The following is a 27166-nucleotide window of genomic DNA, read 5'->3' as shown; positions in this document are numbered from 1 at the left end:
AGGGGGAAAATTGGTTAACTTCAAAGCTGGAGGTTTCCATTAGATCCTACGGTTGCCCCTTTCAATGGCCATTATTTCCTGAAGTCCATTGACTAATGACCCTTTGGGAGCTAATCAAGCAGTGGCCATCAAAGGAGAACTTTTCACACCAGGAGAATCATATTTAATAATTTTAAAAAATGTATAGTATTATTAATACATGTTTTCCTAAAGTATTAAATTGCTACAATCTTGCCACATCTATCATCTACCTCCTATCAGGACTATCAGTTTGTTCTTCCAAAATACTTGTAGAAGACATAGTAAACCATGCCTTTGTCTGTAGCTTATGAAAGTATAAAAAAAACAAATTGGGGTTGGCCATATCTGGGTATGAATCCTGTCATATAAAAACTTCTTATTTGGTATAGATTAGTTTACTTGACCAGATTAGTTTACTTTTCTACATATCAATTTACTCATTTTTTTTCAATTAGGGTATATAATAATTAACTTACAATATCATGGTTAGCCTAGGAAAGATGATGTGTAAGGCCACATAGTAGAGTGCTTGGCCTACAGTAGACACAAATGGTAGTCAGGTACTTTTGGAACTTGATTGGAAGGAAGTAAGGAAAAAAAGGAAACTATACCTTTGGTTAGTTTTCATTATCTTGTAAAAAATAAGTGTTCCTAATCATATATTCTCCTTTTCCCCCAATTTAAGCATACAATGGCATCTCTGACCATATATAAGCACAGCTGGATTATCACCATTAAAGACATATCTTTCCCTCAGTGCATCTCACAGCCTTTAATACACTGTATGAATTATGAATTTCTAAGACAATAATATTAATATGTAACATTTCTCAAGTATATCTTACCTCTTCACTTGATTAAAACCTACTGCCATCTCATAAAAGTAACATCTTAGAAAGCATTACTTTAGAATGTTTTCTTTTTCTGAGGCTTGCTTTCAAGGTTAAGCCTATGATTTGGACCTTCTTATTTCCATTATCTAGTATCTGGTCACAGATTTTTCTCTTAGCAAATTAAATGAATCTGTAATTCATTTGGTTAGCTGTGTATTTAATAACATCTAGTTATGAACCATTATCTTTGATATCATATGAAATGTGAACCACAAAGTTACATGTACATCTGTGCTGATCTAACATTAGATGTACATTAGAGTGGAATATAGAAAGGATTATTTTCCAGTATTTCTGCTCTAGGTGGTAATTTTAAGTTAGTCTAGAGCTCAAAAGAGGTTCAAGTTAGAAATATAATTTTAGACACCACATACACATTTGTGGCACAAATCAGATCCCAAGGAATAAGGATACTGAGAAGAAAAGGGTCAAAGTTTCCTTGCCCTCTGCATGACATTCATTCAAGGTAGTGTTGCTTTATTATCTTTGCATGTTGTCTGTAGTATCTTACAGTGCCCCAACACATGCGTGCTAAGTGAATGGGAGGATGTGGCATTGTGTCTTCTGGCCTCCCACTCTGAGTGCCTACCCATCAGCATCCTCAGTTGCTGTGTTTGCTCCCTTCACTACCTACAGCTTCCCCCACCAGCAAGTTGCCCATCAGGAGACAGGTCTGCTCTACTCATCAATGAAAAATCTGAAGCTTTATAAACTGCCCATCATACTGAACTTCCAACTCATATTTACTGAGTTATTGAAGTTGTTGTTTTGATCTCATTTAAAAACTTCTGAAAACAATATTACATCAAGAGTATTGAAAAGGGAAGGTAGACAGCAATGTGACTCTTTTATTGATTTCAAAAACTTTATATATGATACCCTTTCAAAGAAGGGATTGCTAAATTTACTACTGAAGAACCACTGTTAAACAATACAATAAACATATCTATAGAACTTCATATAATTATAAGTTTATCATTTGTTGATAAGGAGATGACGGGTATGGAAGTTTCCATAGTTTTGCTGGAAAGAGGGAAGATTTGAACTGAGATGCTAAAGAATAGGTATGAAGTGATGAGAAAGTCAATGGACAGAGAGGCTTAACAGTTGTCTGTCATTCAACCTGATACTTGAGGTTTTGAGGAATGGAAGTAAAGGAATCGATCTTTGGAAGCTTAGGGGAAAAGAAGGTCAATCTGAAGAAAACTTTCTTTGTAGTTAATCTCTAGTGTGGGTGACCCTGTACTCTGCCTCTCCTCTTGTTACAATACAGGAACTGCTCGTTACTCTCATTTCAGTACTGTCTTATTCCTTCTCATTTTTCAAGGACTTTTCTTTAAAATGTTCTCATATATATCCTCTAATAGTCCATCTTGAGTATTCTCTATCATGTGAAGAGATGTGCACCCTCTCCTCCAATTCTTCTAGCTTCAATCCAGTTATTCTTCACCCTATTCCAACAAACTGTTCTCAGCAAGGTCACTGATGATTTTCACATATCCAAAAAAACAAAAACAAAACAAAACAAAAGAACAATGGTCAATTCTCAGTCCTTGTCTTATTCACCCTGTTTGTAATACTGGACAGAGTAGGTCATTTCCTTTTTGTGCACTATTCACTTGGCTTTCACATAGCTCACCCTTGTCACTACTCCTTCAGTCTATCTACTTGGCTCTTTTTCATCTTCTTGACTTACAAATCTTGGAGTTCACCGAGTTACATGAGCTCTTTTAGATATCTATTTTCTCTTTCTAAGTATTTGATTCTTCTCCTGGGTCTTTAATATTAACGACAGGAAGATCACCAAATGTATAACTCCAGCCCCTTTTATTTCTGAGAATTCTAGACTCAACTACCCAACTGTCTACTTAGCATCCCCACCTAATAAACTCCTGAAACACAAATTTTTTTACAGCAGAACTTTAATACACAGATTCCAAAATTACAGCTTAGTTTTGTAACTCGATCTATGCACCTGCTATGGCCCCCAAATCACTTATTCTCCTATATCATGTCCACTTCACCAGCATTCCTAAAGAATACTATGAACATAACCAAAGTCATTTCCACTTCTTCCTCCACAATCCAGGCCATCATTATCTCAGATGAACAATCACAAATGTCCTGGGTGGGTTCCCTGCTTTCACCTTCTGCGATCCATTCTCTACACAACTGAGTGAGCCTTTAAAAACCTAAATCAGACGGTGCCAGTCCTTGTTCAATACTTTGTGACTTCCATTGTACTTAGAATGAACGTCAAATTCTTTATCAAGCACTATTAGGCCCACCATAATCCTGCATAACCAGTCGCTCCTATTCTTTCCCTCATTGCATTCATATTGATACCATGCTGTTCTGGGAACTTGTTAAGTGTTGTACCAGGCAACAATATTTTATGTTGTGTCTATTTTGTGTTCATCTCTGTCCTCAATTAAAGCATAAGCTCCTTGATTATAAAACCACAACCCATACAGTGATTTTGTTGAATAAAATAATAAGTGTACAGCAAGAAAAATCCTGTTTGCCACAAGGACTTCACAAGTACCTGGCCTCCTGCCATAGACCTTTTGTTCCCTGAACACTGGGAAGAAATCCAAAGGGAATTTCCCCTCAGTAAAAGACACAATCAAGGGCAGGAACTTTAGCATCTTTCCCAGTAGAATAGTTAGAATTAGCATATCCCTGCAAAGTGGTTAATACCTTTCCATGACAGCTACTTTTATATCTCCAATCACAGTTTCCTTCTCTTCCACATCCATCCGAATGGCTGAGATTTCACATCTTGTAGCTCAAGTAATAAGGGGCTAAACAAAATAAGGCTTGGTGAATCAGGAAAAGAAGACAAGGAAAACCAACTAACAATCACTAAGTTGAATAGCAGATGAAGACAGAGTGGCCCAGATTTAAATGTGTAATAGGTATCAAACATATACCATCAGAATTCAGTAAAAAAAAAAAAAATAGAAATAATAAAAAGAGACTATAAAAGCAAAAATCAGATGTAAAACATATGTAAGTTAGAAGAGGAATTGTGAAAAACGTGAAAAAAAATGTGAAACAAAAATTTCAAAGAATCCCACTGCATGTCAAATACATGTGAAGACTTAAATTTTCAGACAAAAATGGTTTACTCTGTTTCAAGAAAAATTAATAGATTAAGGTAGAGCTAAATCCTGAACTTCAAGGATTAGTTACTGAACTCTAAGGATTAATAAAGCCATCCAACCAGAAGAAACCAGTCATCAACCAAAGGAAACCAAAGGGAGGTAAGAATCTCAGGTTTCCATTCAGTTGTCTTAGGTACCCAAAGACAATGGCACAGATCTAGGAGGAGCGGGAAGGCCAAACCCACATGTTTTTCTATGCTTTAGTAAAACTGTGATGAAGATTTAGGAAGTCAAGGAAGTGGTGTGTACTGTAGACCTCTCACTGTCACCTCGCTTCTTTACCTCACTTCTTCTACCTACATCCTAAGCAACACAAATTCCTTCTCCTCTCCCTCTCTCTCATCTTCAGTAGGTCAAATTAGCAAGTATCGTTTGTACCTTCAGCATGCTCTTGGAGCCACAGACTCTTCTCTCAAACAGCTAGCAAAGCACTTCTAAATCAAAACACCTAAGATGATCTCCTCTCCAGGAAAAAATTCAATAAATACATTCCTACCTTTAGAAGTATTATTTTCTACTATATGAAGACGTGTTTCCAATTATGCTTCTACAGGCACATATAGTTTAAGAACATAAATATATATAATTACAATATCTAAATAAAGTATAAAAAAGTCTGATGCTCAGTAGTTAAGTCCCCCTGAGTTCAATTCTTGGTGTGTGTGTGTGTGTGTGTGTGTGTGTGTATGTATATGTATATAGATAGATAGATAGATATAGATATTTGAAGCTGCCATTCAACAAGCATTTCTGTACGTCAAACACTATGCTATACATTTTGGATATATAATTTCATTCACCTTCACAATCACTCTCAATATGTATTTGAACAGGGAAAAAACACAGATGTAAGGTTAAGATGTGTGCTTGAAATTCCACAGCTATTCAGCATGAAATTTGAAATTAAACCCCAGATTTTCTGACTCTGCATCCTTATTCTTTATTACAGTGCTGTGCTATGTCAGTTCTTACAGAGATAGTCCGAAAGTCCTCTTCTAACTTATTGATAAAATTTAAACTTTTAAGAGTAGGGTTAATGTATTTGGTTAAACTCAAAATGAAACTGTAAATAAACTTCTCCTACTGGCAATTAGATACCTTATAAATTTCCTTTCCAGAGTACCTAAAATAAAAATGATGAATAGAAAATAATCAGCATTTTTAAGTGCATATCTAAACTCTTCAAAGCCAGTAATATCAAAGGGTCAAAAATAAAGAACTCCCCTATCCACTTACAAACAAACATGGAAAGGAAGTATATCTGTTCTAGTCCTGACTTGGTGTGTGGGTAAAGCCTCCTTTGATCATTCTTAATCACAGTTCCCCTTTATCCAGCTGTGCAGCTTGCAGTGATTTACTTGCAGTGTGTGGGAAAACTCAAGTATAAATTAAATATAGAACCCTAGATAGGGCAAAGAGGAGGGAGGGAAAGGGAGGGGGCAAGGGGGTAAAAAAGTTGGTGGAATGGGATGGACATCATTACCCTAAGTACATGTATGAAGACATGAATGGTGTGAATATACCTTGTATACAACCAGAGATATGAAAAATTGTGCTCTATATGTGTAATATGAATTGTAATGTATTCTTCTGTAATATATAATAAATTAGAATAAAAATTTTGAAAAAAAATTTACAGAAATTGCTGAGCAGAACACAGAAGATCCAAATTGAACAAATTCCTCTTCTGTGTCGCTCCTATGATAGTTTCTTAAATAATTCATGTACAATTATAGAAAACTAAAAATTACCAGAATCAGAATTAGTGCATCTCATTTATTATTTTAAACATAATTGTGGTTGGGCTGGGGATGTGGCTCAAGTGGTAGCGTGCTCGCCTGGGATGCGTGGGGCACTGGGTTCGATCCTCAGCACCACATAAAAAATAAAATAAAGATGTTGTGTCCACTGAAAACTAAAAAAAAAAAAAAAAATTCTCTCTTTAAAAAACATAATTGTGGGTATGTTAAATATATCATAAAATATGTGTACTGTTATCCTGTATTATAGTTTAAGAAATCAAACTTTTAAAGAACTTGACTTATTATACTCATTATAGTTTATGTAATTTTCCCTATTGTTATATTCAGGTTTATCATTTGAAAGTCTTTGCCACAATAAACATTATACTATTATCTCTTTAAAAAAAAATAGAAGTGGTCCTTCTCTTGTAAAAAAAAAAAACAAAAAACATGGGGCTGGGGATGTGGCTCATATGGTAGCGCGCTCGCCTGGCATGCGTACGGCCGGGGTTCGATCTTCAGCACCACATACAAACAAAGATGTTGTGTCCGCCGAAAACTAAAAAATAAATAATAAAATTCTCTCTCTCTCTCTCTCTCTCTCTCTCTCTCTCTCTCTCTCTTAAAAAAAAAAACAGCTAAGGTGGCTTGAATAATGAGATGTAGATTCTCACTAGAGACAAGCACCCTCAATTAAGGCCACACAAGATTAAAAAATTAAACTCATCCGAATATAAGCTAATGAACCCAAATGACAAATGTTTCAATGAATGAGAAATAGCAGAAACAATAAACAGTGTATTGGGTTTGGCTCATCCTGACTTGTGAGAACTGGGTTAAATATGCAGAATTTTGAAACTTGCTTGTTTAAATACTTATAACCAATGAAAGTCAAATGGGAGTATTTACACCAACATAATTGGGAATACTGTGAATAATCAGGATTCTTTTACTCTATTTATTTATTTATATTTAGAAAAATATATGTGGTTACCAGCATGCAAAAATGGTGAGTTTTGGGACTTTAATGTATACAATTGTTTAAGAATTAAGAACACAAGTATGAAAAAGCTACTCTAAAAGAAACATGTTAAAATGTTTAAAAAGATACTACCACTAAAATGTAAAAAATTATTAAAGAACATAGTGCAAAAGAATTGTAAACTGGAATACAGAACTGACTAAATAATATATACTCTAGCAGATCATAACATGAGAAATAGTCAAAAGGGTTAAGATATATAGAGGATAGAATGCACTAGTCCAATATCTATCTAATAAGTGTTCTAGAAGTAGAGAGAGGAAACAGGAGGGAAGCAATATTTGAATAATGTTGGTATCCTCCTAGTATTCAAATGTGGGTAAACAGACAATCAAAAAGTCATAATAGCTAATTCTGAATACTGTTTGAAATTATTGCTGTTTACTTTGCTATCCCCTCTTTTCCTATTTGTCTTTATTTCTGGCAAAATATTTCATATTGAATGGATGACACAAGATGGTCAAGTGATAGTTCTAATTTGTTGTATGGAAGAAAAGGAAGAATAATTATATTGAATATTAAAACATAAGTTTGATGGCAGCCAGAAGCTTTCTGGGAAATGAATGAGGAAAGAGGATAAATACCAACAGGCAATTAAGGACTGGTGTAAATCCTTTTACACTACGATGATCATAATAAACACGGCTGTAGTTTGGGTGGATTTGCAGACGAGCATCTCAAGTGCCTGCATGGGATTATGGAAGAGTGTCTAGGATGATGACCACTGTGCAGTAATGGGACTGGTCCCTTTGGCAAGGCTCTAACAACCACTATTGCATTGACATGTCTTGCTTTCCTTTTCTTAGGCTTCACCTCTGTTGTCCAGGTCAAAACAGAGTGTACCTGCATATATACTTCAAAGAAAGCATAGATACTAGATCATAGAAAATACAAAGTAAAAGTATGTGCCAAAAACTATATTAGAATTGATTTTTAAAATATGTGTCTTTATATTTCAGTCATTCAAATAAAGTCACACTGCGACTAGAGAAGATATTTGAACCCCTCAATCTGTAATTTATATTGAGCTATTTTAATTGAAAATACTTGATACTGGTAGATCTAATGAACCGTTCTAATTGGCAGCCATAAAAGCAGTTCCCTATAAACAACAACAACAACAACAAAATTTAAGCAAACTAGTGAGAATGAATCCTCTAAGGATCATCATCTGTAGGTGAGTGTAAGACGGTGTTCTGGGTGAACACTTGGTGGTCAGAAAACACCATGTGGCTGCAGGCTTCAGTTCATGGAACTGGGGACTAGTCAGAAGTATTGTCTACAAAAGGAGCTATTTGGAAAGCCAAGGTTTGGGTAAAAAAGGAAAGGTGCATAAGAGGAAGACTATGAAGTCTAAGGAGGTAGGTGGCAGCCATCGCACATAGCAATCCTTGCCTTAAAGACAGGACACATGGCTTCAGTTTTTACAGTAAAGGCACAGAACAGATCTCTGTCCTTCCAGCAATAATATTGTTGTGTCCCAAATTTTTAAATTGTAGAATTCTTCAGGAAAAAGGAATCAAAGAGAAAACCAAAACAAAACAGATTTTAAAAAGTTTTATTACAGAAGTCATACTTTATAGGCCAGGAAGTTATTCTCTTTGCCAAGAAAAGTAGGGGTGAATTTAGGTAAAGGAGGGAGAGGATGAGTAGAAGAGAAACTGGCTTTCAACACAACTTTTAAAAATTTATCCACCACCCCAAAACCCATAAACAGTCTCTGGCTTTAAAAAAAGATTGCAACAAACACAACTCTCCATTTAATCATCCCATCATGTAGAAAGCTACTTATTTTTGAAAGACCTTTGTAATAGTTTAGCATTCTTACCACAAATACAAAATACAGAGCTCTGTTCATTTCAGAAAAACTTTGTGAGTCAGTAAACAAAAATGTTGTCTAAAGGAAAGAAGTTAGAAGAACACCTAAATTAGAAGATATATTACCATCACTAAGGATATAACTATCTTCCTACTCAGTACTGCACAGCAATCAACTAAATGCAGAAGTTCACTGTGACCTGTAAGGGAAGTGATTCATTAAAAATAAGAATCATATGCAACAAAAAGACCAAACGGCTTAAACATAATTCTTACAAGAACACAGCCACTGAAGCAGATAGGAACAAACTGCCCATTAACAAACTCTATGTCATGACATGTCAAAGCCATATTTCTGAACTCTGATATTCCACCCTAGGATTTTATTAAATCTTAAAAGTTTCACAGTGTTATCCCATGTATTTAAAGGGGCTGAAAAAAAGAGGATCAAACATAAATGAATGAGGGAAGGGAAGAAGGTGAGGGAAGGGAAGAAGGTAAAGTAGGAGACATGGGCTCCATTTTAGTAGTTCCATGATATTCTCTTCTTAGTTATGAAAGAATCCAACCATGAGCAATCAAAATTATCACTCTCAGGAGGACTCTCATTTTCAAAAGACCACGAGTACACTCCACTGTATTCCAGAAATTTAATATGGTCCTAGCAATTTGAATCTAATCCTACAAATTAACTATCTTCTTCCTAATTTACAGGAGTTGAATTTTTCACTCCCCAGACTCCTGTCCACTGACTCTGGTAGAAGAACATTAGAACTGTGTCCTATCAGAGTGCACAGTCCATTTCTTTCTAACAAGTCTCTGTGCAGATCCACTTATGAAATCAGTGACCACTGCTCTATGTCTCAGTTTGTGATGGCTACCTCAGGACACCGCTAGATTTCAATGAATCAATCATATAAACCTGAAGTACAATAGGTTTTGTTTTTAATCCTAGAATTGTCCTTCAAAAATATATTGAATCATATGTTAGTCCTTAAAAGGCATATCAGATTATGAAATTCTAAATTAATTTTAAATGAATTATTTTGGATGGCAATATGTTGTTTGGGGAAGACAATCTGAAACAACTTCAATTAGTGTTAGTGTAGGATGTTATTGGAAATATTATCTGATGTATATTATCTGATATAAAAAGAGAGGCAAGAAAATTTAAAATGTATTTAATTATTCCTGGGGGATGAACTCATGCAGGGTTTCAAGTACTGGAAACCACTGAGAATAAGCCTTTAAATGGCTTATTTAAAAGTTACTTATAAAGTAACTTTAAATGTTACTTTAAGAGGAAAATTCAGGTGAACAAGAAGCACCAATTATGCTGAAAAAACATAATTTAGGGATAGCTATGCCACCAGGTATCTACATATATGGAACTACAGCACTTCAGATACTGTGGTAATGGTTCAGGGATAGAGAAGTCAGTAAAAGAACAAACATAGGAATTTGGTGTACAACAGAAGTGGTATTTCAAATTTCACTGGAATTTTTTAACTTGAGTATTATTAGAAAAATGTGACAATTTATATTTATAATTTAGTCTAACAATAAAAATAAATTAAAAATCATTAACATACAATTTGGTAGTTCTGTATGTGTATACTTATAAAGAAACCTACATTGTGGGTTGGAGGCTTCAAACATTTTTATTAATTTAGGGGGTGTACTTTTAAAAAGTTTGGGACCATTGTTTCAATAAATATGCTACGGCAGTAGGTTATCTAATATGAAAAATGCAGTTAGATTCCTATATCTTTATACAAAAACTATTTGTAAGTAGGATAAGGAAATGAATGTGAAAAACTCAGATTATTCTGAATATATTATTTATATTATTTCTGGGCAGAGAAGAGAATAAAGGGAGAACATGGATTATTTAAATGGGATTTAATGTGTGATTATTTAATTTTTAAAGACATGATATAGACTGCATATTATAAAGTATTAGTGCAGCATATGTAGAAAAATTTCATGAATCAAGAAAAAAGACAAACCACCCATCTGCTTCATTCAGACACTCAAGTGTGAAGAGTCACCATCAATAATCAAGACAGAAAAAAAGAAAACAAGAATAAAGAAAATAAGAAAATTAGTATTTTCTGACCCAAAGTATTAAAGCATAAATATGTTATTAAAGAAAACATCAATTTTACCTCCAAGGACCATGCCAGCCTGGCAGCACTTTCTAAGGCGACATGCTGGACAGTTTTTTCTGCGGATTTTATCAACAATGCAGTCATTTCTTCCAGCACATAAATAGTTATGCTGTCCTACAAAGTGAAAAAGTAAAAATTATTTGCAATATCTAAGACCATTGAAAATTTTATTCAAAAATGACTGAACAGAGGATCAACACACAATAGCAGGTCCGTGACTCTAAGCCAACCTCTTGCTTGGCATCACTGAATGTTGGTGGTGCTCAAACCTGCTCAACACTCTACCTGTGACTTCAGGGGCCTAAATGAGGTAATGAGAAGTAGTAAATAAATTCAAACACATTTTAAATATAACAGAGGATATTATAGTTACCAAGTAGGATGCAATTCTTAAAAGCCATAAGGGATTAAAAAACTTAGCAGTTCAACATTTAAAGTGTGAGTAGGAAGGAAGATTTCTAATATTGGCACTGGCATGAAGTCACTTCCTTGAAGGGCTGGCACAATTCCTATCATTGGGAACTGCCCATAACAGCTGGAATGACTGCAGGAAACCCGGAAGCTCAGTCCAGTAAAAGTTATGATCATCTTTAACACAAAGAGCTGGTCCACTGGAACTATAAACTAGACCCCATGCAAGCAAAATGTAAGGGGTATAGTTAGTGTTTAATCTTCTTTATGCAAATTTTTTTTGGTTAAAAAAATTCTACAGCCAGGAAATTCCAACCATTGCTGACTGAGATAATTTGGCATAGATCCTAAGTACTGCCTCTGTAACTACAAAGGACTCAGCCACCAAGAATGAAAGAGAAACATAAGGGCCACTCCATTACATGTGTCATTGCATCAGGATGATTGATATTCAAGTGAAGGCAGTTTATGCACAGATGCACTGAGTTTTTGACATTATCCTGGAAATCTGTAAAATGTTAAACTTTGGGTTTATAAATCCAGCATAATGTCTATTTCTACCTTTTTTCTTCAGATAACAGTTCCCAACTTATTTTCTGGTTGTGAAGAATACATCCATACCCAGGTCCTCTTGCTTAGTCCTTATTAATTGCACATTATTGCTTCCCTTCAGTCCATCATAATAATGTGACTTTACAATTCTACTTGTATTGTAAGTCACTCTATTAAACCACTTGAGCAATTCATTTGCTAGCATCCTTGTTCTCTACCTACACTGTCACTATCAGGAGTTGTAAAGCATCCAGGAGTATTTATCAGCTATAAGCGACTGAAAGCAGGATGGGTGGCACAGGATGGAAAACAGGAGAGTTCACTCAAATACGAGACAGTGTCCAGCTCTTGCCTTTAATGTTTATATATCTGTCCCTGTCAAAACCTGGAGAACTCTTCACTGAACTCTCTAATGGAGCACAATGCTTTCTCTTTCTCCTTGGGACACCTATTGTCTGTTTTAGGGTGGAAAAAGAGGGGGTGAGTATTATTCTGCCTTTTCTTTTAAGTTACTCTCTTTTATGTTCTTTATACTCTACCTGCACTAATAATATTGTATTACCCCAATATTCCTTACTGTCTTTGACTGTGCTCCCTTTTTTTCTATTCATATGGTTTGCAAAACCTTACTCATCTTTCAAGTCTCAACTTAACTGCTCCCATCTGGTTTAACCTGACGGTTTCCAGAAAGGCTTACACATTTTTTCTGGGTGCCAACTGCATGTTCAATGTATTCCCGTTATAAATGCTGTGTGCCTGTCTTTTCTTAGTTCTATAAGAGGAGAAACTAGCTTTTGATCCTTTAACTCTCATGTCTAATAAGGGTTCGATAAACATTTGTTGGATAAATGTATATATATTATACTTATTGTTTCTTGAATAGTCAAAATATACAAATAGTATAAGACCTATAATATTTCACTTATTGTTGTGTATAGTAAATTTTAAAAATCACTTATTCCTGTTTTTTTCTTCTTTTTCTTGGTGCATTGTAATTATACATAATAGTGGAATTAATTATGCCATGTACATAATTCAATCAATCTCATTCCCAGTAGCTTGCCTTTCCCTCCCCTTCTCCTTCCTCTGATCCACTGGCTCTACTGATCTCTATTTTATTATTATTGATTAGCATATTATGTATAATATGCTATATATATATTGCATTGTGGCATATTCATACATGGACATAAATAGCAGCATTTGGTAGTTTTTGTTCCTCAGTACTTCCCTATGTTCTCCTCCCTCCCCATTTTTCTACTCTATTGGTCTCCTATTTTTGTGAGATCCTCTCCTTTGCAATTGATTTTAGTTGTTTTCTCTCTCTCTAGTTTCCACGTGAGAGAAAAATTCAATGCTTACTTTTTGAGTCTGGCTTGTTTCACTTAGTATGTTTTCCAGTTCTATTCATAACTAGCAAGTGACATAATTACATTCTTTGTGGCTGAGTAAAACTCTATCATGACTACACACCACATTTCCGTTATCCAGTTGTCTGTTGTCAGATACCTAGGCTGGTTCCATAACTTGGTTCTTGTGAACTGTGCTGCTATAAACATTGGTATGCATTTGTACATATCACTATAGTATGCTGATTTTAGTTGTTTTGGATAAATACCTAGCAGTAAGATAGCTGGGTCATATGGTAGTGCCTTTTCTAGGGTTTTGAAGAATCACCATACTGCTTTTTGAAGTGGTTGTACCAATTTACAGTTCCACTAACAATGTATGAGTGTATGTTTTCCCCTACATTCTCACCAGTAGTTATTGTTATTAGTATTCTTAATGATTACCATTCTAACTGGAGTAAGATGAAATCTCAGTATAGTTTTGATTGTGTTTCCCTGATTGGTAAGGGAATATTTGTTGGCCATTTTTATTTTTTCTTTGTACCAATGTCTGTTTAAATCGTTTGCCCATTTACTGATTAGGTTATTTGGTTGTCTTGGTGTTTTTTTAAGTTTTTACATATTCTATATGTTACTCCCCATCAGAAGAATAGCTGGTGAAGATTTTCTCTCATTCTGTAGGCTTTCTCTTCATGCTCTTAATTACTTCCTTTGCTCTGAAGAAGCTTTTTAACTTGATGCCATCCACTTATTGATTCTTAGTTTTATTTCTTGAGCTTGAGGTATGTTATTAAGGAAATTGGTGCCTGTGCCAATATAGAAGTATTGCCACTATATTTTCTTCTTGCAATTGTAGTGTTTCTGGTTCAATTCTTAGGTCCGTGACCCACTTTGATTTGACATTTGTGTAGGGTGACAGATAGGGATCTAGCTTTATTTTTTTACATGTGGATATACAGTTTCCCATCATCATTTGTTAAAAAGGCTCTTATTTCCTCCAATCTTTGTCTTTAGCACCTTGGTCAAGATCAGATGACCATAGCTATATGGATTTGTCTTTGTGACCTCTATTCTATTCATTGGTCTTCATGTCTATTTTTTATGCCATTACCATAATGTTTTTGTTACTATAGTTCTAGGATAATTTCAGATCAAGTATTGTGATGCGTCCATCATCATTCTTATTGCTCAGGATGACTTTGATGACTCTGAGTCTTTTATTCTTCCATATGAATTTTAGGACTTTTTTTCTAGCTCTTTGAAGAATGACATGATTAATTTGATGGGGGTTACACAGAATCTGTAGATTTTTCTCTATTATAATGATTAACACATTACTTGTACAATTGATGGATTTTATGCTGATTTTACACACATAGATATATCCTGCCTTGTATTTTCCCTTCTACTTTTTCTCCCCCTCTCCTCTCCAACCCCTTATCTTTCCCTAATAGTCCCTTTTCTCCTTTTCTACATTTCTACTTCCAGCTTTTGTTTGTTTGTTTCTACATATGAGAGAAAAATTGTGATACTTCTCTTCCCAAGTCTGGCTTATCTCATATACATGATGTCTTCCAGCTTCATGCATTTTCCTGCAAATGATGTAATTTCAGTCTTCTTTATGGCTGAGTACTCTCCCTTTTGTATATATACCATGTTTTCTTGATCCATTCATCTGTTGATGGGCACCTAGGCTGTTCCATTTCTTGGCTATTATAAACAGAGCCACAATAAAGACAAATATGCAGGTATCACTTATGTATGCTGATTTAATTTCCTTCAGATAAATACCCAAGAGTAGAATAGTTAGATGATATGGAAGTTCTATTTGTAACTTTATGAAGAATCTCCAAACTTATTACCATAGTACTTGTGCTAATTTATATTCCTATCAACAGTGTATAAAGTTTCCTTTTCTTAAACCTCCTTGCCAACATGTTATTAATTTTTTTAAAATAGCCATTCTCACTATGATAAGATGGAATCTTAATGTAACTTTGATTTATATGTCTTCAGTGGCTAAAGATATTGAACATTTTTTCACACACTTATTATTCATTTGTACTTCTTTGAGAAGTATCTGTTCAAATCATTCACCCCTTTTGTTGCTTTTTAAATTCTTTATATATTCTGAATATTAATTTTTTTGTCAGATGAATATGTGGCAAAGATTTTCTCCCATTCTTAAAGCTGCCTTTGTATTCTGCTCATGGTTTCTTTTACTGTGCAGATGCTTTTGAATTTGGTGTGATCCCATTTGTCAATTTTTTTTTTTTTTCCTAAGGTATTGGAGCCCAGTTCAGGAAATGATTGCTTGTGCAAATATCTTGCAGTATTTTCCCAATGTTATCTTCTAGTCCTTTCACAGTGTCTGATGTTATACCAAGGTATTTGATAAATTTTAAGTTGACTTTTGTACCGGGTGATAAATGGAAGTCAAGTTTCAGTCTTCCGCATGAGGATATCCAGTTTTCCCAAGTACTATTTGGGGAAGAGGCTGCCTTTCCTCCAAGGTGTGTTTTTGGCACCTTTGAAGAAAACCGATTGGCTGTAAAAGTGTAGGTTTATTTCTGGTTCTTCTGTTCTAATCCATTAGTCTAGTGTGTCTGTTTTTATGCCCAAACTGTGCTATTTGGTTATTTATGGCTTTGTAATATATTTCAAAATCAGGTATCATGATACCTCTGTTATTACTCTTTCCTTAAGATTGCCTTGGCTATTCTGGGTCCTTTGTGCTCCCATCTGAATTTAAGTATTATTATTTTTTTTACTTCTACAAAAAATATCCTTAGTATTTTGATGGAAATTGCATTGAATGTGTAGATCACTTCCAGGGGCATAGCCATTTTAACAACATTAATTCTCCTAAGTCACGATCATGGGAAGTCTTTTCATCTACTGATGTCTTCGTTCTTTCTTCGGTGTTTTATAATTTTCACAGTTCTTTCACTTCCCTGGTTAGTTTATTTATAGGATTTTTTGCTATTGTGAATGGGATTTCTTTTCTTGATTTCTTTCTCAATGTGTTCTTTATTGGTGTATAGAAAAGGTACTGAGTTTTATATGTTGACTGTATCCTGCTACTTTGCTGAACTTGTTCATTAGTTCTAAAAGCCTTTTACAGAATCCTATCTGTGAATAGAGATAATTTGATTCTCTCCTTCTCTATTTGTATCCTTTTTCTTTCTTTCTTTTGCTTAATTGTTCCAGCTAAATTGAAAGCACTATAAGAATGGGTACCCTTGACTGTTCCTGATTTAGTGGAAATACTTCCAGTTTTTCCCCATTTGTTATGTTGTCAGCTATTAGTTTGTCATATAAAGCCTTTATAATGTGAGGTAGGATGATTCTTTTATATATAATTTAATGATCTTTTTATATATAATTTATTCAGAGATTTTTATCATGAAGGAATGCTGAATTTTGTCGAAAGTCTTTTCTGCATCTATTAAGATGACCATGTCATTTTTATTCTTGATTCTATTTATGTGCTATTTAATGTTTATTGACTTGTGTTTTTTGAAGCATTCTTGTATCCCTGGAAGGAAATCAACTTGGTCATGTTGTCTGACCTTTATAATGTGCTGTTAAATTTGATTTCCAAGTATTTTCTTGAGAAATTTGTCATCTGTGTTCATCAAGGAATTTGGTCTAGAGTTTTTGTTGTGGTGGTGGTTTTGTTCTTATCTCATCTTGTTAACAGGGTAATACTGACTTTATAGAATTAGTTTGGAAGACTGCCTATTTAATGGAATAGTTTGAGGCACATTGTGTTAATTCTTTTAAAGTCTGGTGAAATTTGGCTATGAATATGTCTGGTCCTGGGCTTTTCTTTGTTGGAAGACTGTTTCAATCTCACTTACTCTTATTGATCTACTTAAGATTATTATATTCCAAAACCATAATCTTTAGGCTTGGTTTTGTTAGATCATGTACATCCAGAAATGTGTCCATTTCTTCCAGATTTTCCATTTTAATTGCATATTGTCTTTCAAAATAATCCTTATTAATCCTATAAATTTCAGTGATATCTGCTATAACATACCCTTTTCATCTCTCATTTTATTTATTGGGTCTTTTCTCTCTTTCTTTTTTTTTTTTTTTAGTTAAGTCAAGGGTTAGTCAATTTTATTTTTTTAAAAAACTCATTATTATGTTGATCATTCATATTATTCTTTCAGTATCTATTTATTTCTGCCCTGATATTTATTATTTCTACTATTCTACAACTTGGGTCTAGTTTGTTATTATTTTTCTAAGACTTTGCAATGCACCATTAGGTTATTTGTCTGAGATTCCTGTTTTTTAACGTAGGCACTCAAGTCTATAAACTGCCCTCTTATTATTGCTTTTGCTGCATGTTACAGGTTCTAGTACATATTGTTTCCATTTACATTTAATTCTAGGAATTTTTAATCCCATCATTTCATCAATGAACCATGTTCATTAAAAAGTATATTATTCAACTTCATTTGTATAACTGTTGTAGATTCTCTCACTGTTGATTTCTAGCTTCATTACATTCTGATCTGTTGTGAGAAATTTTTTCAAGTTTTAAAATTTTGATGAGATTGCTTTTGTGGCCTAATATATGTTCTATTTTGGAAAAATGTCAATGTGCTAATAAAAACCAATGTATTTTGTGTAGCTGGTGGATAGAATATTCTGTAAATGTTGTTAAGTTCATTTGAACTATAGTGTAATTTAACTCTGATGCTTCTTTATTGTTTTTTTTCTTAATAGTCTATTGGTGAGAATGAGGTAGTGAAGTTACCTCCTATTATTGTATTAGTGCATATCTCTCCCTTTATGTAGAGCAGTGTGTGTTTTATAAAATTGGATGCTCTGACATTTGGTGTATATCCATTTACAATGCATATATCTTATTAATGGATCAGTTCCTTTACCAATACACAGGGAGCTTCTTTGTCTTCTGTCTGATTTTGGCTTAAAGTCTGTTTCATCAGATATAAGTTTAGGTATTCCTATTTGTTGTCAGATTCTATTTGCTTGAAATATAATTTTCTGTCTTTTCACTTTGACTTATGTATGTGTTTGCATGTAAAATGAGTTTCTTGCATGCAGCATACTGTTGGGTCTTGTGTTTTTTTCACCCAATAAGTCAGTCTTTATCTTTTAATTAAAGAATTAAGACAAAATGTACATTCAGGGCTATTAATAATAGGTATGTACTTGTTCCTGTTCTTTTCTTTTCCTTTCTTTCTTTCTTTTGTATTTCATATGGTTATTTTGAATGTTCTATAGTAGTTTCTTCTGTTGTTCAACTTTAGAGGTTTGATGATTTCTGTGTTAATATTATTTATTTACAAATTTTCACTTGCTTATCTATTATTTTAGTGGGATTTATTTTAAAAATTTGTTATTCAAATGGATAATTTAGCCATGTTCTCATGCTTGCATTTATCTTTTTCCTCTTCTGGGTGTAGGATTCCCTTAGGTATCTTCTATAATGCTGGTTTAATAGTTATTAATTTCTTTAGTTTTTGCTTGTTATGGTGGTCTTTATTTTCCCTTAAATTATGAAATATTACTTTGCTGGGTATAGTGATCTATTGGCAGTTATTTTCTTTTAGAATTTATTTATTTCTTTATTTATTTGTTTTTTATATACATGACAATAGTGGAATGCATTACACTCATTATTACCCATTTACAGCACAATTCTTTGTAACTGTATATAAAGTATGTTCATGCCAAATTATGCCATTATATATGTACTCTCTTTTTTGCATTACAATTCTTAATACACATATATACCACAATTTATCATATCTCTGTTTGTATATAAGGTATGTTGACACCAAATTCAAATTTTCATACATGTATTTTTTATAATGATGACCATCACTTCCATCATCCTTGCTATTCCCCTTCCCCCTCCCTTTCCTCTCACTCCTCTTCCCTATCTAGAGATAATCTTCCTCCCATGTTCTCCCTCCCTACCCCACTTTGAGTCAACCCCCCTTTATATCAGAGAAACATTAGGCTTTTGTTTTGGGGGATTGGCTAACTTCACTTAGCATAATCTTCTCTAACACCATCCATTTACCTGCAAATGCCATGATCTTGTTCTTTTTTAGTGCTGAGTAATATTCCATTGTATATAAATGCCACATTTTTTTATCCATTCATTCACTGAAGGACATCTAGGTTGGCTCCATAGTTTGGCTGTTGTGAATTGTGCTGCTATAAACATTGATGTGGCTGTGTCTTTTAGAATTTAAAATGTATTATTCCTTGATCTCCTGGCCTTTATAGAGTTTCTGCTGAGAAATATGCTGTTATTCAGATGGGTTTGCCTTTAAATTTGACTTGGTGCTTCTCTTATTCAGCTTTTAATATTCTTTCTTTGTTCTGTACTTTTGACAGTTTAACTATAATGTGTCATGTTTTTCCTGTCATGTCTATTTGGGGTTCTAAATGCTTCCTGGGCCTGGATATCAGTGTCTTTCCCAAAATTTGGTAAATTTTCTGCTATTTCTTTCATTAAATAGGTTTTCTTTGCTTTCAGCCTGTAGCTCTTCTTCTTTATCTATTCCAAGCATGCATGTTTCATCTTTTAATGGTATTCCAGAAATCTTACATATTCAGTTCATTCTTCCCCATTATTTTCTTTATTATTGTCTGAATGTGATAATCCCTCAACCTTTCTTCAAGTTCTAATAGTCTTTCTTCTCTGTGATCTAACCTATTGACAAAGCTTTCAACTGGGTTTTTAATCTGAAAAAGTATGGGAATGACCTATGCTCAGGTTACTTGTACAGGCAATGTCCATAACCATTCTGTCATTGTCTCTCTGCTATGGGGGTGAATGTGTAGAAGCAGTACTTTAGGTCCCCTGCTATGCCTGTTGGGGACAGGTTAATGGCTAGGGTCTTTTATCTCTTCTCTTATGTTCAGCTAAGATTTAAGAATGGCTAGCTTTTGACTAGAGTAAGAAGCAATTTCTCTGAGCTGGGAGTATAGTTCAGTGGCAGAGCATCCTCCCAATGTGCTAGAGGTGCCAGACTTATCCTTAGTACTACCCAGAAAGAAAAAACAAAAAATAACCGCCCCCTCCCCCCACAAAAAACAAAGTAAAAACAATAACAACCACAACACCAACAGTAACAGGAAATAAAGAAACAAAAAAAATTACAGGGTAAATTTTAAAGTTAACAAGTAATAACAGTAAAATTAATAAAAAAAAAATTGAAAATTGAAAAGCTGGAAAAGGAAAAATTATAAATTTAAAAAGAAATAAATGAGGAAGTAGGAGAATGTTTACAAAAAGTGGGGGAAATGGGAAAAGACAAAAGGAAAGAAAAAAATTAAATATTAAAAGTAGAAAAATTTAAAAGTAATGTTAAATATTAGAAGCAGAATTAGAATTAAAGATAAATATTAAGTGTAATACTGAAAAGAAGGCTTGTTGAGTGGTTTTATTTATATGCTATTTCTACTTGCTCTTTATATTTAAATTTTGAGTGTTGCTGTTATTAAAAAAAGACAATATTGTGAAAATAAAAGAAAAATTAAAATGTGATTAGATCATTTAATAACCAGGTGACATAAAATTTTAGGTACATGACAAGTAAGATTCCTTTTTAATTGAAATAAAATATTTTCATTATAAACTAGAAAAACTTACCTATAAAATAAGACATCTGTACTTTGTTGCCTTTTAATAAGAATATAAATGAAAAGATTTTATTTGTATTTAAAAGAGATCATGATTTTTCATGCCTTTTTTGAAAACATAGGGCAGTGTGTAGCAAAATGACAGCAGAAATAAGTGTGCATATTCAACAGGGTAAAGGAATAAGATAGTATAGTAGGACGCAGAATTTGAGGCTTGAAGTAGAATGAGCTGGTACACATGGGGGTTCTCCTTCTGCCACAAGCCCACAGAAATGCTAGACAAACACAGTAGAAGCATATTGTTTAAATTCAGTCCAGGACAAGAAAAGGAAATGAAATTCAGAAGCATAAACTAATGAGGACTCTGTAATGGTCCAAAATATTTTCCGATGTAGATATAGGCCCTACGAGTCGAGAACTGAGGTTTAAATCTCAGGCTGGGATACATAACTTGGGCCTATGAGAAGAGAGTGGACTCTACATAAACATGTAGACCCTCACAAGGCTGCCTTAGCCATAAAAACTGGGCTGGGAAACACTACTCAGAAAATGTCAATGAAGACTTTGGGTGGTAAGAAAAATCAACAGTGACTAACAACAAGACAAACAAAATAAAATCTTGGCCTGTAATAGGAAGTGAATTTCCACTCACACGTGTGTAGGGCACAAAGACTAGTATAGGACCAGTGAAACTGCCAGAGTCCTGTGAGAGGTAAATGAGAAACTTATCAGTGGGGACAGTTGTGCAAAAAAAAAAAAGAAAAAAAAGTACAAGAATACTTATAGCAGGAGTGTTTATAACAGCTCTTAGCTGAAAAAAAAACCTTAATGGTCATCTACAGCCAATGTATTAACAAACTTTTCTTTATCCACTACATTTTCATCCAAGAAGAAAAAGAATAAATGTCTAGTCCCTTGTAAAAATATGGGTGAACTATATAAGTAAAATATTGTGCAAACTCAATTCACAAAAGCTAGACTGTGGAACCAACCTAGATGCCCTTCAATAGATGAATGGATAAAAAAAATGTGGCATCTATACACAATGGAGTATTATGCAGCACTAAAAAATGACAAAATCATGGAATTTGCAGGGAAATGGATGGCTTTAGAGCAGATTATGCTAAGTGAAGCTAGCCAATCCTTAAAAAACAAATGCCAAATGTCTTCTTTGATTTAAGGAGAGCAACTAAGAACTGAGCAGGGGGGAAGAGCATGAGGAAAAGATTAACATTATACTGAGATGAGTGGTGGGAGGGAAAGGGAGAGAGAAGGGAAATTGCATGGAAACGGAAGGAAACCCTCATCGTTATACGAAATCACATATATGAGGTTGTGAGGGGAAAGGGGGGGGAAGGGAGAGAACTGAACAACAACAGATGAGGTAGAGAGGGGAGATGGGAGGGGAGGGGAGGGGGGATAGTACGGGATAGGAAAGGCAGCAGAATACAACAGTCACTAATATGGCATTATGTAAACATTGTGAATGTGTAACTTATGTGATTCTGCAATTTGTATTTGGGGTAAAAATGGAAGTTCATAACTCACTTGAATCAAATGTATGAAACATGAAAAAATAAAATAAAATAAAAATAAAAAAAATATTGTGCAAACTAAGTTGACTCAAATAATACTGCATATTTCCATTAATATAAAGTTTTAAAACAGTCACAAGCAATCTATGATGTTAGCAGCTGGGATGGTAGTTACTTTAGGGGAATGCCTGAACAGGGCAAAGTGGGTCTTCTGGGAAGCTAATATGTTTTAGGTTTTTTTTATCTCGGTGAGAGTAACACCATTCCATTTACTTGGTGATAGTTCAGAAGCTCTACATTTTAAATGGAAGTGCTTTTAATATTTTCCACTAAAAAGGTTTTAGTTTTAAATGCTTTCATCTAAAAAGATAACCTAGAGGGCATTGTGATCCAGAAAAACCTGTGGAGGAGCAGAGAGGCCATGAAATCCAAAAGCCGAGGGGCACGGTCAGAAGTGTCTAGAAAGGAGAGGCATCACTTGCATTATAAGATTAGTTGGAAATTGTCTCCAGGAATTCCACACATAGGTATCCCACAGAGGAAGTGTACATGTAATCATCCCAATGATTTTATACCAAACACAGAGAACCTCAGCGACAGTCATCTATCTACCTGCCATATACAACTGCACTTGCCTCCAATTTTTTTTTTATACCTGGTCCTGGATAAGTCACAGCCAGCTGTTAGTGGCCTTGGGTGTGTAAGCGGGGTAAACAGATAGGAAGCTGATCTTGTTCATTCTTCCCTGCAGGTTTCAAGCCCCAAGCAGTGAGTGCTGAGCTGAAGCAAAGGAGAAATTAGAAATTTGATAAAAGTTTAGAGGTTTTTTGTTTGTTTGTTTTGTTTTTGTACCAGGCATTAAACCCAGGAACACTTTACCACTGAGCTACATTTCCAGACCTTTTTTATTTTATTTAGAGACAGGGTCTTGCTAAATTGCTGAGGCTGGCTTTGAACTCACTATCCTCCTGCCTCAACTTCCAGAGCCACTAGAATTAGAGACATGTGCCACTATGCCCAGCAAAAGTTTAGAATTTTGACAATAATTCTTGTTTGGGCATTGAGATTACTGAAGTGAGATTGGATCTGGTCAAAAATTTCTTGCAGGGAATGGAAGAACTAGTGTAAAAATAAGGTTTAGTATTAGAAAAAAATAATAAATATACACATTTAAAAATACGAATAAAATAATTAAGTAATTTCTTTGATGTTGTTAGAAATATCAATGTAAACCAATTATTGTCAACTAAGGACAAGTTTTCTGTCTTTCCCTACCTCTTTTTAGAATATTTCGTGGTGCTTAGAGATGATTTTATTTTATGTAACTAGAGGGTAGATATTATTGCGGAGAGGCCAGGAGTGCTGCCAAACATACTATAATGCATAGGACAGTCCCCAGGAAAAAGAATTACTGGGCACAAAATGTCTACAGTGTGAGGTTGAGTAGTTTTGGTGTGTAATCACATTTCCCTCCTTTTTCAAAAAGATAGATTCTCTAGGTTTGTCCACTGAAATTGTCAAGAAGTAAGGACAATGTTAGCAGCCACAGACACTAGGTTTTGGATTGTTATATCTAATATTTTCATCCAAAAGTAACCAGTGTTCCTTTGAGAAATGGCTGATCAAGGACAGGGCATGAAATGTGTAGGTTGGGATGCTTTGTTATGCCAGCAAATTTGATTTTACCGAGAGCTAATAAACTTGGATAAAGGCCACATGGATGCCATGGTTTGAATGTTTCGTGCCTCCAAACCTCAAGTTAAAGCTTAATCCCCATTGCGAGATATTAAGAGGTGGGAACTGGTGGGTAATACTAGGGCTTTGCCTTAAAAAATGTATTAGTCTACTAATGTGATGGATGGGTTAGTGGACTAATGGGTTAATGGGTTATGTCAAAAGTGGATCCACTATAAAAAGCCAGTTTCACTAGGTCTCTCTTGTGCTCCCTGTCTCACCATATGATGCATTGCCCTACCATTGGGCCCCACCACCAAGAAGAGGTGCATCCTCCTGATCTTGGACTAGAACTGTGAGCCCAAATAGACCTCCTTTTTTTTTTTTTAATTTTCCTATAATATGGTATTGTGTTGTTAGAGGCAGAAAACAGACTAAGAAAGTGACCACAGATGAAATGATTCGAACAAAGAATCAGTTCAAGTTATTAAAACATATTTAATAAATAAAAAAGACATGAATAAATAACGATATATAAAAAATTAAAAAAAAAATAAATGAGAGCTGAGGATATAGATCAGTTGTTAGAGTGCTTGCCTCACATGCACAATTCAATCCCCACCACCACAAAAAAAACAAAAAAAAGAAAGAAAGAAAGAAACAAAACTTGCTTGAAAACACTGGAGGTTGCTAAGGCACAAAGTAGTTACTTTGAAAATTGATAATTAAAGGTAAATTATTAAGCATTTTTAGACCTTCCATTATAAATTGTATTTTAAGATTAACAAAATGCCTTTTGGAAGAAAGAACTACTAAAGAAGAAGATTTACCAAGGATAAAATAAGAAGGGATAATAAAAGTAGAAAACCATCCTTATGCATTCCAAAATGAAATGATCACTATTTTTAAAGTCTGAAAATCAAATTAAAATACTCTTCCATTTTACAACAGCATATCTGTGTGAGGTACACTTTATACACTTCAACCAAAACAACAAAGTGAACATAAATGCAGATATGAGAATCCAGCTGTCTTCTATTAAGGCAGACATTAAAATGACTTATAAAAATGTTAAACAATGCCATTCTTGTCACTAATTTTTTTGGGGGGGGCACTTGGAAAATTAACACCTAATGGTTTCCTTTTTTAAAAAATGAGGTAACCAAAGTTTCAAAAAATTATTAGGTTTAACTTCTAATATGATAAATTTTGATACACAATTCATGTATACAAAATTTCTTTGAGCTCTCAATAATTTTAAGCAAGGAGGTTATGAGACCAGAGTGTTTGAAACCTCTGAAGGGCTCTTGTCAAGATGTTTAACCTGAATTTAACCACATGGTTAAAAAAAATCAGACATTAGATTGTGGGCCTTTTTACAAAACTTTTGGTCTGGACTCCACAAAAATTTCAATGTTGTAAAAAACAACAACACTTTTTTTTAAATGAGAGATTTTTTTTAGATTAAAGAAAGCTAAATAGAGTTTTTAACTAAATGAAATGCATAAAACTTAATTAGATACTAAATGAGAAAATAAAATCTACACAGGACATTTGGGAAATAACTGAAGAAATTTTAATATTGGGTAAATATTAGAAAAATTTTATCAATGTTAAAATTTCTTGAGTGTGATAATATGTGATTGTAACAGAGACTCACAACATCTTGCCTCAGTTTCTGAAATACCTGGGATTATGGTGACTCCCTATTGCATTTATTTCATATTTGTAGACTCTTACATAAGCAAAAATATATGTTATTTTAACCAAGAATATCAACTTGATAGAATTCTTCTCAAAGCTAGCATGCAGTACTTTAGAGAAGAAGTCTAAAGTCAGCTCAATTTTTATTTCTTGGTAGTGAAAAGTTTGTAGGGGCCCATGTGAACTCACGTGAGATGTTTTCTTTTTAAGTAAAATTAAAATTTTTCTCAATATATACAAATGTAAACTTTTAAAATGTCTGTTTTCCTAGGACACAGTGAGATGTTTTGATCTATAAACTTCTTTGATTCAGATTCTATAACCTATTAGCTATCCAACCTTGGATAAATCATTCAATCTCTTGTTGCTCATTTTCTTCATCTGTAACACAACAGTTCATTATTGTTTTCAGGTTTAAGTATAATAATGTATTAAAAACAACAAAACAAAACAAAACAAAAGGATCCAAGATGGCAGAGATAAGGTAGGGTGCAGACTAAACTCCTTCACAGTTTGGAGTCAAAGAAGAAAGGAGACAGATGATCAGAGAGGTGGTTGACAGGAGCATACACTGACTCATAATACTGGAAGATCAGAAGCTTGGAAGGAGGGATACAGAAATTCTAGTTAATGGAACAGAAAACAGGAAATAATTTGATAACTGGTAACCAGTACCTGCACCATCAAGACACGGGGTTGGGAGCGGGTAATGAAGGAGGAAAGAGGGAAATAAAAAGCTGACAGGCTTACTTCAGAACAGCAGCAAAAGAGAAAGACCCACTGAGTTAATCTGGGACAGGAACTGCAAAACCACCTGGTGATTGAGGAGCACTCTGCTTATCCTAATTTGCTGGTGGAGAAGAGTGGCAGGCAGCCATTTTGCAGTGACCACATCTAAGTTTACAGCTTGGAAAGCAATTAAATTTCTACTGCTTCATCCCACCCAGAGATACCAGTTAATGATATCATTGAAAATGCCTTTGAAGTGGACCTCCCAAGGAATCTGTGAAGTAAGACTGCATCAAGCTGAAGACCGCCAAGATCTACTCCAGCATCTATATCAGGAGTAGAGAAGAGTACACTGTACCGACAGTATGATGCCTAGGAGTCAGCATAGGCCTCAGTTGCTGGCCAACATGAGGGACTCTGACAGGGAGTACAGAGCCTGAAGAACTGCATGCACCTCTGCTGTGGCCTCCTTGGGTACCTCTGCCAAGGAAAGTGCTGATGCCATTCAAAAATACAAAGGATCAATGTAATAAAGAGTTGGCACTTAAAAAATATAAAGAGGATTGACAAGCTTAGCCAAACTAACCAAAAGAAAGAGAAGGAAGACCCGAATTAATAAAATTAGAAATAAAAAGCAGACATCACAATATTTATCCCCCCAATCCAGAGGATCATTAGGCACTATTTTGAAACTTACATTACATAAATTGGAAAATC

At 34.4% G+C, this 27166-nt stretch overlaps 1 protein-coding gene across 1 annotated transcript in view; it reads right to left on the bottom strand.

The window, feature by feature from the left end:
• Pgr (progesterone receptor) overlaps positions 1-27166 on the bottom strand; it is a 74154-nt gene that overhangs the window by 31490 nt on the left and 15498 nt on the right. The window contains exon 3 of the mRNA XM_076843847.2: positions 10852-10968. Within this exon, the coding sequence (XP_076699962.1) occupies positions 10852-10968 (117 nt within the window). The remainder of the gene's footprint in view (positions 1-10851; positions 10969-27166) is intronic.

Source organism: Callospermophilus lateralis, chromosome 2, assembly GCF_048772815.1.
Source record: "Callospermophilus lateralis isolate mCalLat2 chromosome 2, mCalLat2.hap1, whole genome shotgun sequence".
Taxonomy (NCBI): Eukaryota; Metazoa; Chordata; class Mammalia; order Rodentia; family Sciuridae; genus Callospermophilus; species Callospermophilus lateralis.
Note: the sequence above shows the minus strand (reverse complement) of the source record. Positions and strands in the feature narration are given on the sequence as shown.